Source organism: Phalacrocorax aristotelis, chromosome Z (genome assembly GCF_949628215.1).
Source record: "Phalacrocorax aristotelis chromosome Z, bGulAri2.1, whole genome shotgun sequence".
NCBI classification, from domain to species: Eukaryota; Metazoa; Chordata; class Aves; order Suliformes; family Phalacrocoracidae; genus Phalacrocorax; species Phalacrocorax aristotelis.
Genome location: NC_134311.1, coordinates 78,563,745 through 78,578,106, shown reverse-complemented (window position 1 = coordinate 78,578,106; position 14,362 = coordinate 78,563,745). Strand labels below are relative to the sequence as shown.

General features: G+C 47.8%; 1 protein-coding gene across 6 annotated transcripts in view; it reads left to right on the top strand.

The window, feature by feature from the left end:
- Positions 1-5,265, top strand: part of PIAS2 (protein inhibitor of activated STAT 2) — a 35,784-nt gene extending 30,519 nt beyond the window's left edge. The window contains exons 12-15 of one of the 6 annotated variants that reach the window (XR_012657893.1): positions 1,085-1,224; positions 1,708-1,766; positions 3,033-3,070; positions 4,768-5,265. Coding sequence is in view for 3 of the 6 variants with exons in the window: in XM_075078333.1 (XP_074934434.1) it covers positions 1,085-1,224; positions 3,033-3,070; positions 4,739-4,918 (358 nt within the window). In the remaining 3 variants the exon portion in view is untranslated. Of the gene's footprint in view, positions 1-1,084; positions 1,225-1,707; positions 1,767-3,032; positions 3,071-4,738 lie in introns of all 6 variants that reach the window. The other 5 variants (XR_012657891.1, XR_012657892.1, XM_075078335.1 and 2 more) reach the window with 5 other exon arrangements.
- Positions 5,266-14,362: the final 9,097 nt, after the last annotated feature.

The following is a 14,362-nucleotide window of genomic DNA, read 5'->3' as shown; positions in this document are numbered from 1 at the left end:
GTTTCAGAAGGCACCAAGACTTACTTCCATGCTCCTGTGTTTGTCTGAGATGGCTACCTGCAACCGTAATTGTAGAAGACTGAGTTTTCTTGTCTGTCTGACCAATGTATTTTCCCTACTGTTTGGGTATGGAAATGACATGTTTTCATTCTTCAAATGCAAGTCAAAGTCTGCTATTTTGGGGACTAGCTTATCTCCTGTAAACAATGTTGCCCAAATGCTAGTTTTGGCAAAACTGTGGATGTCTTCCTATAGGTAGAAGCAACATTGGCTGAAGTATATGAGGTGCTTGGAAGGGAGGGTCTGACATCAGAAGTGGCATAAATGCACCAATGCAACAGTCTGGGGAGGAAGGCGTGAGCAGATAACGCTCATGGCTGGAGGGCTGGAGGGAGCAATGCAGAGCAGCTGGGAGCTGGACTCTGTTTCCACCTGACTTGGAGTTTATGAAATATTTTGTGAAATATTTTATGCACGTGGCTGGTACCTGAACGCCTGAGGCGTTGTCTTTAACAGTGCTACAAAGTTAATCGGGCAGAAGGTGGGGACGCAGAAGGGTTTTAACTGGTTGCATGCTCCTGGAGAGCCAGACTTCACTTGGGCTCAGGCCGTGAGTGAAGATGGGTTTGACATTTAACTCCCACATGTGTAATCTGTACTCCAGGGGCTGAATAATGGTCAGCCGTGCCCTTGGCGTGACAGGTTAGCACCGAGGAACAGTTATGTGGAGAAACTGAAGTGAGTGTTCTCGTCCTGGCTCTGGCGTACCTGCACGTCCCTCCCAGGGTGCTCCACAGACACTGTCTCTGAATGGTAGACTGTTATAAATGACTCCAGCACTGTACTTTGTTTTAATGCCAGCTTGCTCTTATGTCACAGCTGCTGTTGAGAGCCAAGATACGGTCATGTTATTATGAAGACTGTTATGAAAGAGAATTAGAATGGAATACTGTGTAGTGAGTAGCCACGCTATAGTTGTGTTGTAACATAGTGACCTTGTGAATGAGAGCACACAGCGGTGCATAATTTCTCGTCCGTAACTAACGGCCAGGCTGTCTGTAACTTCACATGCTGTTTAAAACAGGGTTCTCATGTATCAGCCATCTACTGTCAGAGTGCCCAGCGTGACAACGGTCGATGGTGCTGCTATTCCTCCTTCGTTAACAGACTACCCAGTACCATTCCATCATCCACCAATGCCCAGTATTTCATCAGACTTGCCAGGTAGGTGGTTGCAATTTTTAATGTGTATTCTGATAGCCTTATTAATTTGTGGGGTGGGTAAAAACTGGAGTATTGATCAACTTCTTTTTAATGGAACAAGTCTATATGCAGTATTGCACTGATGTGATGTCTAGAGAAGTCCAGTACAGGCTGTGCTTCCGGTTTCAGATTGTACTTTGCAACAAGTGACGTGAAAAACGTTTCTTCTGGGGTACAAATTGGCACTTTGGAATGGCAGCCAGAAACACTTCTCGCTATATTCAGTTAGAATTTGTGTAAACGTCTGGTTGTTATGTGTTGTAGATTCAAGGGAGAGTAGCTGCTTACTTAAGTTATAGATGTGTGCTGGCGCTGACTCGTCCCAACCCCAGATGTAGAGATGTTCTGCTAGCTGATTCTAGTGGTGCTCTGTCTAGACTGTATGAAAAAGGTTAAGGTGAGCTACAATATGTAAGCTGACCTCTATTGACTTTCTTTACCTAGACATACCCTAAATGCCTATGATGTATTCTTCAACACTGCTGCTAAATATCACAAAAAAGGTGGGGATACTGATTGTTTTCTATCCTGGCTCCTTGAAAAGAACACTGTATATAGGGCCTCTGGGGGTTCTCTTTGCCAGCTGTAACGAACCCAGAGCCCAGGAAATGGTGACTTGTGGTGACAGGTGTCACGTTGGCCTCCTATACTTCCCTCTCCCCCTTCCATTGCCTGTCTCCATTTCTCCCCTGCAACATCTCTGGGTTTTTTCCTCTTCTTTCAGCACCAGTTTGGCAATGGGATGGATATCATTCCCCTTGTTTCTTTGTCCATTTTGGTTCCCTTACTGCTCCCTCCCTCCACTTCTCCCTTGTTAAGAAATCTGCTGTGCTCCCAAATTTGATAGGAGAGTAAGGTGAGAGAATGGAAGCCTAGAACTGTTGTCCATCTCTGCCAACTGAAGTTCTAGAACGTGCAAGACCAAAAGAAGCTGTCAATTCCGTAAAAGCAGTTGAGCTTAGATCTCCTTCAATTATTTTTCTCTAATGGAGAAGAGGAGGAGAGATGCCACTGGCCAGAACAGACTTGGAGGTGAGGGAAGAGGGAGGGAGTAAGTTTCCCATTTCTTTCTGTTGACATAGCAAACACAAGGCCAATATTTAGAAACAAACAAAAAAAACCCCCTGTAATTCCTCATTGGTTTCACAATTTTAAACATCTTGCCCTAAATGCTTACACACTGATGGTGTATGAGACGGACGCTAGTTGTCACTGCTCTTAGAGGATATACGTTGAACTACTTGTAGTTTCCTCTTCTTCGTTCCTTTTATTTGTCTAGACACAAAACGGGGATGATATTAGAAATGTTTCCTTATTGGCTGCCCATGGGTGGAGGAAGAGACCTGCTGCTTGTTTTTGGACTTGTGCATGTTGTGACTTTACTTCATTCCAGCATCTTTAATGTGATGACACTCTTCATGTCCCAGTTTGGCCAAGTCAGGTACAATATGCAGTGAAACTTGCATTATGAACCAACAGCTCCAAATGGCAACCTCCATCTAAGCAACCACATTGAACCACCCTGCAATAGCCAGTGAATAATACATCATTATGTCATTCTCATTCTTAAAGAGCCACTTGTACTAGATAACTCGTTTTGCTGCTGCCTGAAGTAGTCGTTGAGAGTGGTGTCACAGTGGTATGTTCCATTTAGAAACTGTGTAACAATCGCAAAATCTGTTCTACAACCACAAAAAAAAGTTCCTTAAATTTGTTGTGTATGACTAAAAGAAACGCTCATCGATTTATTATACTTCTCTTCTTTCTAGGTCTGGATTTTCTTTCACTAATCCCAGTTGATTCACAGGTATGTTTCTGCACTGCTATGGGGTTAACTTTCAAGTCTGTTTTTTGTGACATACCGCTTGAGTATCTGTCAGGGTGCTGTCATCATCCATACCACGTTTGCAGTCTGCTTGCTTAGGCCTAACCACAGACTGGGAAAATCTATTTCCCAACAAGAGGTGGTGATGAAGATGCATTAAGGGAGGATTCAGTTTAGCTTCACTGTGGTAAATCCAGGTGTGGAAACTCTCTCTTTATCAATGGTTTGCCTTTCTGAAGTGGATACTTGCACAGCAATGACTTGCATACACCCATCATGTCCTTCACGCTCTTACTTCGTACCATGTATCTGTAGGCCAGATTAAGCTCTGCAAATATACTTCACTGATAGCTGTTTCTGTTGGTTTTGTTATTACTGAGAGATTAAGTTTTAAAAAAAATGCTTGGGCGCATGACTGAACACTCTTACAATAAATCCCTCCATGTAACACGTAAACCCCAATGGCTTTGGCCTATGTGGAAATTTTGTAGGTCAAAAGTAACTGGGCGGTGCTTTTCCTTCCCTAGAAACTTAAACTTTATGCAGTGCGGGAGAACGATCCGTACTGTAACTAGATTCTTAAACAAACAGGCTACAGCCTTGAAATGTGGGGGAATAGCGGCTCCCTAACAAAGACAAGAGGATCTGAAGCAGGCCCTCTGTTTCTGTCACTAGAAGACAACAATAACAGGATTTCAGTGCAGAGTTGACTTTCTGGTGCCTTAAAAACAAAGGATGAACGTGCTCCTTTTCTTTCCACTTAACTGCATCTTGCAATACTCTCTGCCTGACCTTGAGATCTGAACTGCCAAAAGTGGGAATAACAGAAGTTTGTTCATGTGAGAGACTGGAAGCAGGTATGCTGTTATGAAGTGTCCACTTTGGACAGTTCAAACAGTTCAGGCTCAGTTCCAAACATATGCCCAAGATTGGAACCCACAGGGTAAGAGGAAGTAAGACGTGTTGAACAACGTGTGTGCACGTGCGCGTGTGGGGGTGTCTTATATTATCCTCTTTGACACCTGGCAATCTTGTTCTGTTCCTAAATGCTTAAAATGTTTAGCTCTGCTTTGAGAGGGCTTGTCTTCCACTTCAGGAAATTGAAATCAACTTAGTAATTTTTCTTAATCAGATTTGATCAGGGTTCATTTGTCACTGCTAAAATGTTGAGACCTGCATGTATCATTGCAGGTATGTGCTATGAAAATGTTGATTATCACAGCTGCTGCCATTTGAGGGGATGAAATTATTCTAACCTCCACTGAAGTAGCAAAAAGCATTCTGCGGTCTTGGGTGATGAAAGGAGCCTGAAATACGCAGTTGTGCCCAGTAGCTGTGGGCAGTGAACATTCTCCAAACGCTAAGGGGTTGTTTTGTGATCATCGTGTGGTCGTGGTAGTGTTTAATGTGCTAGTAAATGCTTAAGCTAACCAGTTAGTCAGGGGGGAAAAAAAATGGGGAGGATGAGGGAGGAGGGCTCGTGGCTCCCATCTCTGCTTGCTGGTTTGCAGAACTCCGGTTCTTGCTATGCATGTGTTAACGAGGTTCTGCCAGCGACGTGTTTTGCGCTTGTTGTAGGGAAGATGTATCTTCAGAGCATACATTTCCCTTGTGCAGTTAGTCTCTTCATTCTTCGTTGTTTGTTTCAAGCAGTACTGTCCTCCTATGTTTTTGGATAGTCTCACCTCAACAAGCAGCACACCTGGCAGCATCATCACATCAACCAGTCACCACGAGAGCAGCATGCACGTTAGCTCCTCCAGCAGGAGCGAGACAGGAGTGATAACCAGCAGTGGAGGTACTGCTCCTGACATCATCTCACTGGACTGAAACAAGGGGCAGCACAGGACTCTGGGAGAAATTGCACAGAGCTGCTGCTTGTATCTCTGGAACTTCAGCATCTCGAAGTTATTCTGATATTTATTGAAAGGATTTGCCTTCTGGCAAACAGATTAAATTCATCTACACTAGGAACAGAAGTGATAGACACTTTTTGTTCTGTGTTTTTTTTTTTTTTTTTCTTGTTCATGAAATAGCTGGTTATAGCTTTTATGCTTTCTGCTTGTTCTGGGGAAACTGACTTTCTGTTGCTGGGTGGATTCCATGAATGGTTTTTAATGTTGTAAACACAAGCAATAATGTAAAAACAAATTAAAACTTTTTTTATAAAAAAAAAAGGCACTTAACCACTCTAGAACACTGACAACCTGGACAAAGATGCAGAACTGTATGCATTGGTGAACTTAGTTTTTTCACTGGGGCCTGTAATAGACTTCATTTAAGACAATGAAGCTTTGAAATAGCCATGACTTGTGTTCCATGTTTCTTGCTCCCCCTTTCCCCCCTTCCTGGGGATGTAGGGGAAGCCTGTATAAAGGGGATTTTTTTTTTTCCTTCTCCACCCACCCCACGCCCCCTCCCAGATTTCATGTTTTTCACAAACTTAGCAAAGTCCTAAGCTGTGACTTTTTCCTCTTTAGTGTTCTTTGGGCTGGGGAGAGGACAAACTATCTATGCAAACGCTGCATCACACAATCTCTGGGCTGTCATGTCTGAATTTGAAGACCTCCCCACCACCACAACCTCCAGACTATGCCTGGCTGTGCTGTAGTTGAATTTTTGGTTTTATGACTTTTAAGAAGTGAGAGGAAGAAAACATTCAACCTCAAATTTAGGTTATAAAGGCCTTGGCAGCCCTCTTTTTGAAATGGCTGCCCCTCACCTGATGAAGAAGTGAAATGCGTCCTTTCTGTGGCACCTGTAAGGAGACAAAGGGGGAATTACTTTTTCCAGTGGAGGACTGTTTTCTAGGCTCTCTTGCTCATGGCTTCTGCCACTTCAGTAACTGCTGTATTCTGCTTGGGAATACTGGGCAGACTCATCTTTTTTGGAAGAGAAGAGCTGTAGCTGCACAGGGTTCTCACCTAACTGGAACGATGTGTTTAGGGCTTCGTGACGCTGTGTCCCATGTTATTCAGCCTCCTAATCGTGGCTTTTCTAACGCAACGGGAATAGCTCCCTCCCGTTTCACTCCTCCGACGGATCTGCCACGTCTCCCCACACACCTCTAAGGATAACATCAACAGGACTGTATGTGGAAGAGGTTACAGACCGGGAAAATCTAGTCATTTCCTTAGAGCTGGAATAATGGTATTGTCTCTATATGTTGACATAGCAGCTTTTCCAAGTGTTGTATTTCCGTTGAGTAACTGTATTTGAGAGGATTCCTTCCCTAATTGCCAGCTTTTACTTTATTCCTGATTTTGTGTTCCTTTTTTCGTAGAAGTCTGGTACTTTTTGCTTTCCACTGCTGTTACAGTATTTGAACTAAGTACATGGGTAAGAAATAGTGAAACAGGATGTATTTTAACTCGTCTGCTCTGTATTCACACCTTTAAGTGTGCATTACTATTCCTTATTGCCTTTTTTGCATTATCTCTTCCAGCAGTCATCAGTCCACATGTGTGTTATTACTATTGCGTCCGCTCTTTCTTCTCTTTTCCTTGTTTGAGTTTTTTGTACCTGATAAGGATTAGGTTTTGGTGTGATTCATTTCCAGTAAAGCCATGCTACTCATTAAGATTTTTTTCCTAATGGCCTGCACCAGCTTAGTGCTTTCTGCATCACGATTGCACAGTGACTTGAACTATATCAAATAGAGTGTGGAGAGAGGTTCCAGAGTCATTCTGAATAAAGTGTTTAAAACTGGTATTTGTTGTTGGTTTTGTACTCTTAATGCCAAACTGGGCAATTGCTGAAGGGATGCAAATATCTCATGTGTATGTCAAAGTTCGTAGAGTCATAGAATGGCTGGAGTTTGAAGGGACCCACAAGGACTGTTGAGTCCAACTCCTGGATTTTGGGGTGAGGCCGAGGGAAGTCCTTCTACCCAAATATCAGGATAATAAATTTCAGCAGAATGCAGTTAATCCAGGGCTTTCCTGCTGATGTTAGAAAATCCACAGCTTGATTTCCAAGGCTTGATCTGTCCTAGCATTAAGGCAGTGTCAGCTGTGTCCTCATAGCTGGCACATCTGTCCTCCTGCTTCATCTTCCTGGAAGGAAGGGAGTACTGTGGAACAGCGCTCTTTTTCTGGCTGGTAACTTCTTACCATCCCTTAAACCAAAGAAAGTTCATCTGGTGCACAGGAATTTACTTCAGGAATACCTTTTCTGTTTCTCTGAAGGCCTGGCCTAATGGAAAACTGAATTTTTCAGGGAGAATTTGCTGGCTGCTAGTTTACTTGTGCACAGTAAGTTAGAATCCAGCTCAACCCTTCAGTGTGTGTGTTTGTTTTATGGGTGTGCAAGTGTTCATTTCAGGTTTCCATAAAATATTAGGGTCCTGTTTTAAATAAGCTTTATGAGTTAAGAGAGAACATTTATAATGCTAGCTAGAAATGCCACTTTCTGAAATCAACTGGAGATTCCCCATCCAGGGACCAGCAAAGTATAAGTGCTGGAGCAAGTCCAGCGCAGAGCTGCCAAGGGGATCAGGGGCTGGAGCATCTCCCTGGTGAGGAAAGGCTGAGAGACCTGGGCTTGTTCAGCCTGGAGAAGAGAAGCCTGAGGGGGGATCTCATCGATGCCTATAAATATCTGAAGGGCGGGTGTCAGGGTGATGGGGCCGGGCTCTTTTCAGTGGTGCCCAACGCCAGGCCAAGGGGCCACGGGCACAAGGTGGAACACGGGAAGTTCCCCCTGAACGTGAGGAGAAACCCCTTTGCTGTGCGGGTGCCAGAGCAGGGGCACAGGCTGCCCAGAGAGGCTGTGGGGTCCCTTCCCTGGAGACATTCACCCCCCGCCTGGACGCGGCCCTGTGCCCCTGCTCTGGGGGTGCCTGCTCCAGCAGGGGGTGGGACGGGGTGAGCTCCAGAGGGCCCTTCCAGCCCCCGCCACTCTGGGATTCTGTGACTCTGTATCCAAGTGATTTTGTGTTTGAGAGGTCCCCCATCTCTGGGAACTGGGTTCCTGATGGCTTACTGGCCTCAGGTACCCTATGTTGGTTGGGACACTAATAGTCCTTATTTCACTCAAAAGAGAAGCAGTGCTAGGGATTCATGGGGTAATTACAAGTTATTTGTGTGAAATGAAGCTAAGAAAAGCGAAATTACCTTCAATACCACTTTATAGAATGATGCTAAAGTGTTTTGCTCTTGTATTGGAAACCAGGTTACGGGTCCACATGCCTCCGCTCTTCCACCCGCCCAAAGAAAACTTGAAAATAGCTTTCATAATGTGGTAAAATTAACAGTTGTAAGTGAATGCTTGTAGCAGGAAGAGGCAAGTTTTAATGAACCAAGTTCCTTCAACACATGATAAATAATGTGTTTAATTAAAAAAGGAAGTTAAGTAAGGGTGAGTGCTGGTTTTAGGAGATGGGCTCTAAACCATTCACAGTATTACAAGATATGGCTGGAATTTTAAGTGAATTCTTGTGCCCTGTTAGTAACTACTAACTTATCAGGGCTGAGGTATGGTTGTGTTCTCCAGCTGTTACGGGCAGTTTTGCAGTTTCAGTTAGCTTTAAGCCTTCTAGACCCGTGACAGCAATATCAAATGCAGACTTGAGGCGTTTGAGCCTTGCCTGTTTAGGAGAGAGCTAGATTGTCGCAGGCTGTGGTGAGAGGTGAGCGTTCAGGTGAGCGATGTTCTCCTGCAATGCGGCGATGTACGCAGCGTGAGTAACTACTTGCCCAAAGCCCGAAGTTCACGCAAGTTTGTGGCTGATGTGTATCAAGGGGTTGTACGGCAGCGCAGTCATGCCGCCCACTCGATACGCCTTCTTCCACAAGACGAGGAAGAATTTACTTCAGCGGTGGTGGGCGGGGAGGGGACTGGGGGTTTCAGTACCACTCTTGCCCTGCTCTAAGCAAACCTGTCCGCTGTAGCTAGATGAGGTTTTGGCTTATTTTTCCTTCAGTAAGTTCTAAAATGCATCAGAACATCTGTCCAAGAATTTTGAACACAAGAAGAACCTTGAAGAAGAGGTTAGATGACTTTTCACCTCTCTGTCTCTGCTATGGAAGTTATCTGGTTACTGGTTTGAGTGGACGATATCAAAGATACCTTTAACTGCAGAAGGAAAGTAAAGCTTATGAGATGAATAGAAGCCCCTCTACTGCACAGATAACCAGCCTGCACTGAAGGCTGTGTCGCAAGGGCAATCCCTATTTTCTTTCTTCCCTGCCCATCCATTTGCTACTACATCTTTTTCTGCGTTTTCTGGGAAAGACTATGTCTATACCCCTGGAGACTAGCCTGAGCTGGCTTCTGATTTTCATAATCCCAGGTCCAATAAAGCCCTCTGAAACAAGCGTGAGCAGCCGTGCAGGACTTTGCTGCCCAGTGACACAGCACCAGCCCCAGGAGGTTCTGCGCCTGGCTGGCAGCAAGAATTGAGGCATTTCCAAACTTAATGGGGATTTTCTGTGTCTGACACTAAATCTAGGGGCTGGATGCTAAAAAGCTTGCCTGTATCTATAAGCCTTTCGCTATCAGTCTTCAAGAGCACAGAGGATTCAAGTTTGGAAATGAAAGAATGCATCTTCTGGCTGAGAGGACAAAAATCCTATAGTTCAAAAAAAATTTCTGCAAGAGCAACAATGAAGGGAGCTGCTTCCTAGGTTAAAAGACAATAGTGGGTTAGGCAAACTGTGAAGAACGCCATTAGTCCTACGCAACTGGTTTCTGAGGATTTTTTTAATGCGTAGTTTTGACAGGTGCATCAGTGACCACACACACGATACAGGCAACACCAGTCCCGTAAGTCAAATTAGCCTATCAGTTTTATTTATTTTTTTAGTAAGTGATGGGGCCATCACAGGTGGGAAGGCACCCAGGCGACGGGCTCCGGAGCAGAGGATCACACCAGGGACCCTTCCGAAAGCGGCAAAACCGAGAAGGCAAAAGCGCAGGGGAAGAGAGGGTACCCCAGCTCCCCCCAGAGCGGGAAGGGGTGAGCTCCTGAGGAGCGGTGGCTCTGACTCGGCGTGGGCAGGGACATGAGTGATGGCGGCCAGACCTCCTCACGCACACGAGCAGCCCCGAGGGAGCGCGAGCGACCGGGAGGGCGGCGAGCAGGGCATGGCGCGGCAGGGCGTGCAGGCAGGGCGCAGTCCCCTTCCTGGCTGTAAAGGCTACGAAGGGTAACTACTAGTGGTCATCGCCCCACCAGGAGAGGCCCTAGCCATGGTTTCCACTCTCCAGAAAGCCATCACCAGAAGGAACGTGGTGACCCAGACGCAGCCCCCACACAAACGCGCAGCTGCCCAGGTCTCTGGCTGAGACACACATTCACATTTCTACGTCATGGAGAAACCTGCCTTTTCTCTGTCTTCTGTCTTGGACATCTAAGACCAACTGACACACCTCTTACAGGAGCACTTGCATTTGTATGTTTAGCTGCTGCGGTAGAGAAGTCAGTGATCTGAGACAGCCTGAGGACTTCATTCACATCACACATTGGTGAGCTCATACCGGAGGACAGCAGAGACAGCAGCTGCTTGTGGTGTGACCAGGGGGATGATCTGCTCGGCCTGGTGGCAGAGCTGAGGGACAAAGAGGAAAGATTAAGAAGCATCAGGGAGTGTGGGAGGGAGACACAGTGGTGGAGCCGCCCCCTGCCAACCCCAGGGCCGAGGCAGTGGTGGAGGCTCCACAAGGAGCAGAGGGGCCCCTACCCTCTTGCTACCAAGCAGAAGGAGGGGACCTAAGAGATGGGGGGGAATGCAGGCAGGTCCCTGCTCAGGGCAGCCGGTGAATCCCCTCCCGGCCTCCCTCACCTTCCCAGCTGCTCCTACACAACAGATACAGGGCTCTCGAACTCAAGGGCCAGGCAAATGAGGATGTAGGCGAAGGTCCATCCAGGGGGTTGCCTAGGGAGGGTCGGTCAGCCCCACGCATTATGGCCGCCTCTGTTAAGAAGAAAAGGAGGGTAATTGTTGTAGGTGATTCCCTTCTGAGGGGGACAGAGGGCCCAATATGCCGACCAGACCCATCCCGCAGGGAAGCCTGCTGCCTCCCTGGCGCCCGGGGCAGAGACATTGCTATGAAGGTCCCTGGTCTCGTACAGCCCTCTGATCACTACACGCTGTTGGTTGTGCAGGTGGGCAGGGATGAGGTTGCAGAGAGAAGCCCAAGAGCGATCAAAAGGGACTTCAGGGCACTGGGGCGACTGGTCGAAGGATCAGGAGTGCAGGTAGTGTTTTCCTCAGTCCTGCCAGTCGCAGGGAAGAAAAATACTGAAAGGAACAGGAAAACTCACCTAATTAACACATGGCTTAGAGGCTGCTGCCATCAGTGGAATTTTGGTTTTTTTTATCATGGGGAGGTTTACACGGCACCGGACCTGCTGGTGGCAGATGGAGTTCAGCTGTCTCAAAGGGGGAAAAGGATTCTTGCACGAGTTGGCTGGGCTCATCGAGAGAGCTTTAAACTAGGTTCGCAGGGGAAAGGGGAGGTAGCCAGCCCCACCAGAGAGGAGCCTAGGGGTGGCATGCCAGGGTTGGGGGTGAAACCAATAGCCCAGCTCAGGTGCATCTATGCCGATGCACACAGCATGGGCAACAAACAGGAGGAGCTGGAAGCCATTGTGCAGCGGGATAGCTGTGACTTTCGCCATCACAGAGATGTGGTGGGATGACTCTTACGACTGCAGTGCTGCAACGGATGGTTACAAGCTCTTCAGAAGGTACAGACAAGGAAGGAGAGGCGGTGCGGTGGCCCTGTATGTTAGGGAGTGTTTTGACTGTATAGAGCTCAACAATTGTGATGATAAGGTCAAGTGCTTATGGGTAAGGATGAGGGGGAAGGCCAACAAGGCAGGTGTCCTGCTGGGCGTCTGTTATAGACCACCCAAGCAGGATGAAGAGGTTGATGAAGCATTCTATGAGCAGCCAAAGGAAGTATCAATCACTCGCCCTTGTTCTCAGGGGGACTTCAACTTACCAGACATATATCTGCTGGAAATACAACACAGCAGAGAGGAAACAGTCTAGGAGGTTCCTGGAGTGTGTGGAAGAAAACTTCCTCACACAGATGGTAAGTGAGCCTGCCAGGGGAGGTGCCTCGCTTGACCTGCTGGTCACAAAGAGAGAAGGACGGGTGGGAGATGTGGTGGTCAGAGGCCGCCTTGGGCTTAGCGACCATGATATGACAGAGTTCTTGATTCTTGGTGAAGTAAGGAGGGAGTCAGCAGAACCACTACCATGGACTTCTGGAGGGCAGGCTTTGGCCTGTTCAGGGCAGTGGTTGGGAGGGTCCTTTGGGGGGCAGTCCTGAAGGGCAAAGGAGTCCAGCAAGGCTGGGCTTTCTTCAGGAAGGAAGTCTTGCAGGCGCAGGAGCAGGCTGTCCCCATGTGCTACAAGACGAACCGGCAGGGAAGACGACTGGCCTGGCTGAACGGGGAGCTTCTACTGGGCCTTTGGAAAAAAAGGAGAGTCTACCACTTCTGGAAGAAGTGGCAGGCAACTCAAGAGGAGTACAAGGATCTCGTTAGGTCATGCAGAGAGAAAACCAGACAGGCAAAAGCCCAGCCAGAACTCAACCTGGCCACTATTGTAAGGGATAGGAAAAAATGTTTTTACAAATACATGTCATGGTTTAGCCCCAGTCAGCAGGCAAGCACCACGCAGCCGCTCGCTTACTCCCCCCTGGTGGGACGGGGGAGAGAATCGGGAGAGTAAAAGTGAGGTAACTCATGGTTTGAGATAAAGACAGTGTAACAGGGAAAGCAAAAGTTGCGCGTGGAAGCAAAGCAAAACAAGGAATTCATTCACCACTTCCCACGGGCAGGCAGGCGCTCAGCCGTTGCCAGGAAAGCAGGGCTCTGTCACGCGTAACGGTTACTTGGGAAGACACCTTCTTCTTCCCCAGCTTTATATACTGAGCATGACACCATATGATACGGAATACCCCGTGGGTCAGTTTGGGTCAGCTGTCCCGTTGTGTCCCCTCCCAGCTCCTTGTGCACCCGGCAGAGCACGGGGAGCTGAAAAAGTCCTTGACCAGTGTAAGCGCTACTTAGCAACAACTAAAACACCTCCACATTATCACCGCTGTTTCCAGCAAAAATCCAAAACACAGCCCCATACTAGCTACTACAAAGAAATTTAACTCTATCCCAGCTGAAACCAGGACAATACATTAACAACAAAAAGAGCCAAGGAAATCTCCGTGCTCTGTTGGATGCAAAGGGAACACTGCCACCAAGAAAGAGGAAAAGGCTGATATACATAATGCCTTCTTTGCCTCGGTCGTTAATAGTCAGACCAGTTATCCCTGGCGTATTCAGCTCCCTGAGCTGGAAGGCAGAGATGGGGAGTGGAACTACCGCCCGCCTCCCCCTTAATCCAGGAGGAAGCAGTTTATGACCTGCTGCTCCACCTGGACACTCAGAAGTCCATGGGGCCAATTGGATCCACCCAAGAATACTGAGGGAGCTGGCAGAGGAACTTGCCAAGCCACTCTATCATTTATCATCAGTCCTGGCTAACAGGGGAGGTCCCAGGTGACTGGAGACTTGCCGATGTAATGCCCATCTACAAAAAGGGCCAGAAGGAGGATCCAGGGAACTACAGGACTGTCAGCCTGGCCTTGGTAGTGGGGAAGGTTATGGAGTGATACAACTTGAGTGAGATCACCAGGCACATGAAGGACAAACAGGGGATCAGGCCCAGGCAGCACGGCTTCATGAAAGGCAGGTCCTGCCTGACCAAGCCTGAGCTCCTTCCATGACAGGGTGACCCACCTAGTGGATGAGGAAAAGGCTGTGGATGTTGTCTACCTGGGCTTCAGCAAAGCCTGTGACACTGTCTCCCACAGCATCCTCCCAGAGCAGCTGGCGGCTCATGCCTTTGATGGGTGGACTCTGCTGGGTAAAGTCTGGCTGGATGGCCGAGCCCCGAGAGTTGTGGTGAACGGAGCCAAATCCAGTTGGTGGCTGGTCATAAGTGGGGCTCCCCAGGGCTCAGTGTTGGGGCCAGTCCTGTTTAATATCTTTATCAATGATCTGGATGAGGGGATCAAGTGTGCCCTCAGAGAGTTTGCAGGTGACACCATGCTTGGCAGGAGTGTTGAAGTGCTCGAGGGCAGGAAGGCTCTGCAGAGGGACCTGGACAGGCTGGATCGATGCGCTGAGGCCAACTCTATGAGGTTTAACAGGGCCAAGTGCCGGGTCCTGCCCCTGGGTCACACCAACCCCAGGCAACGCCCCAGGCCTGGGGCAGAGGGGCTGGGAAGTGCCCGGCGGAGAAGACCCTGGGGGTGCTGGCT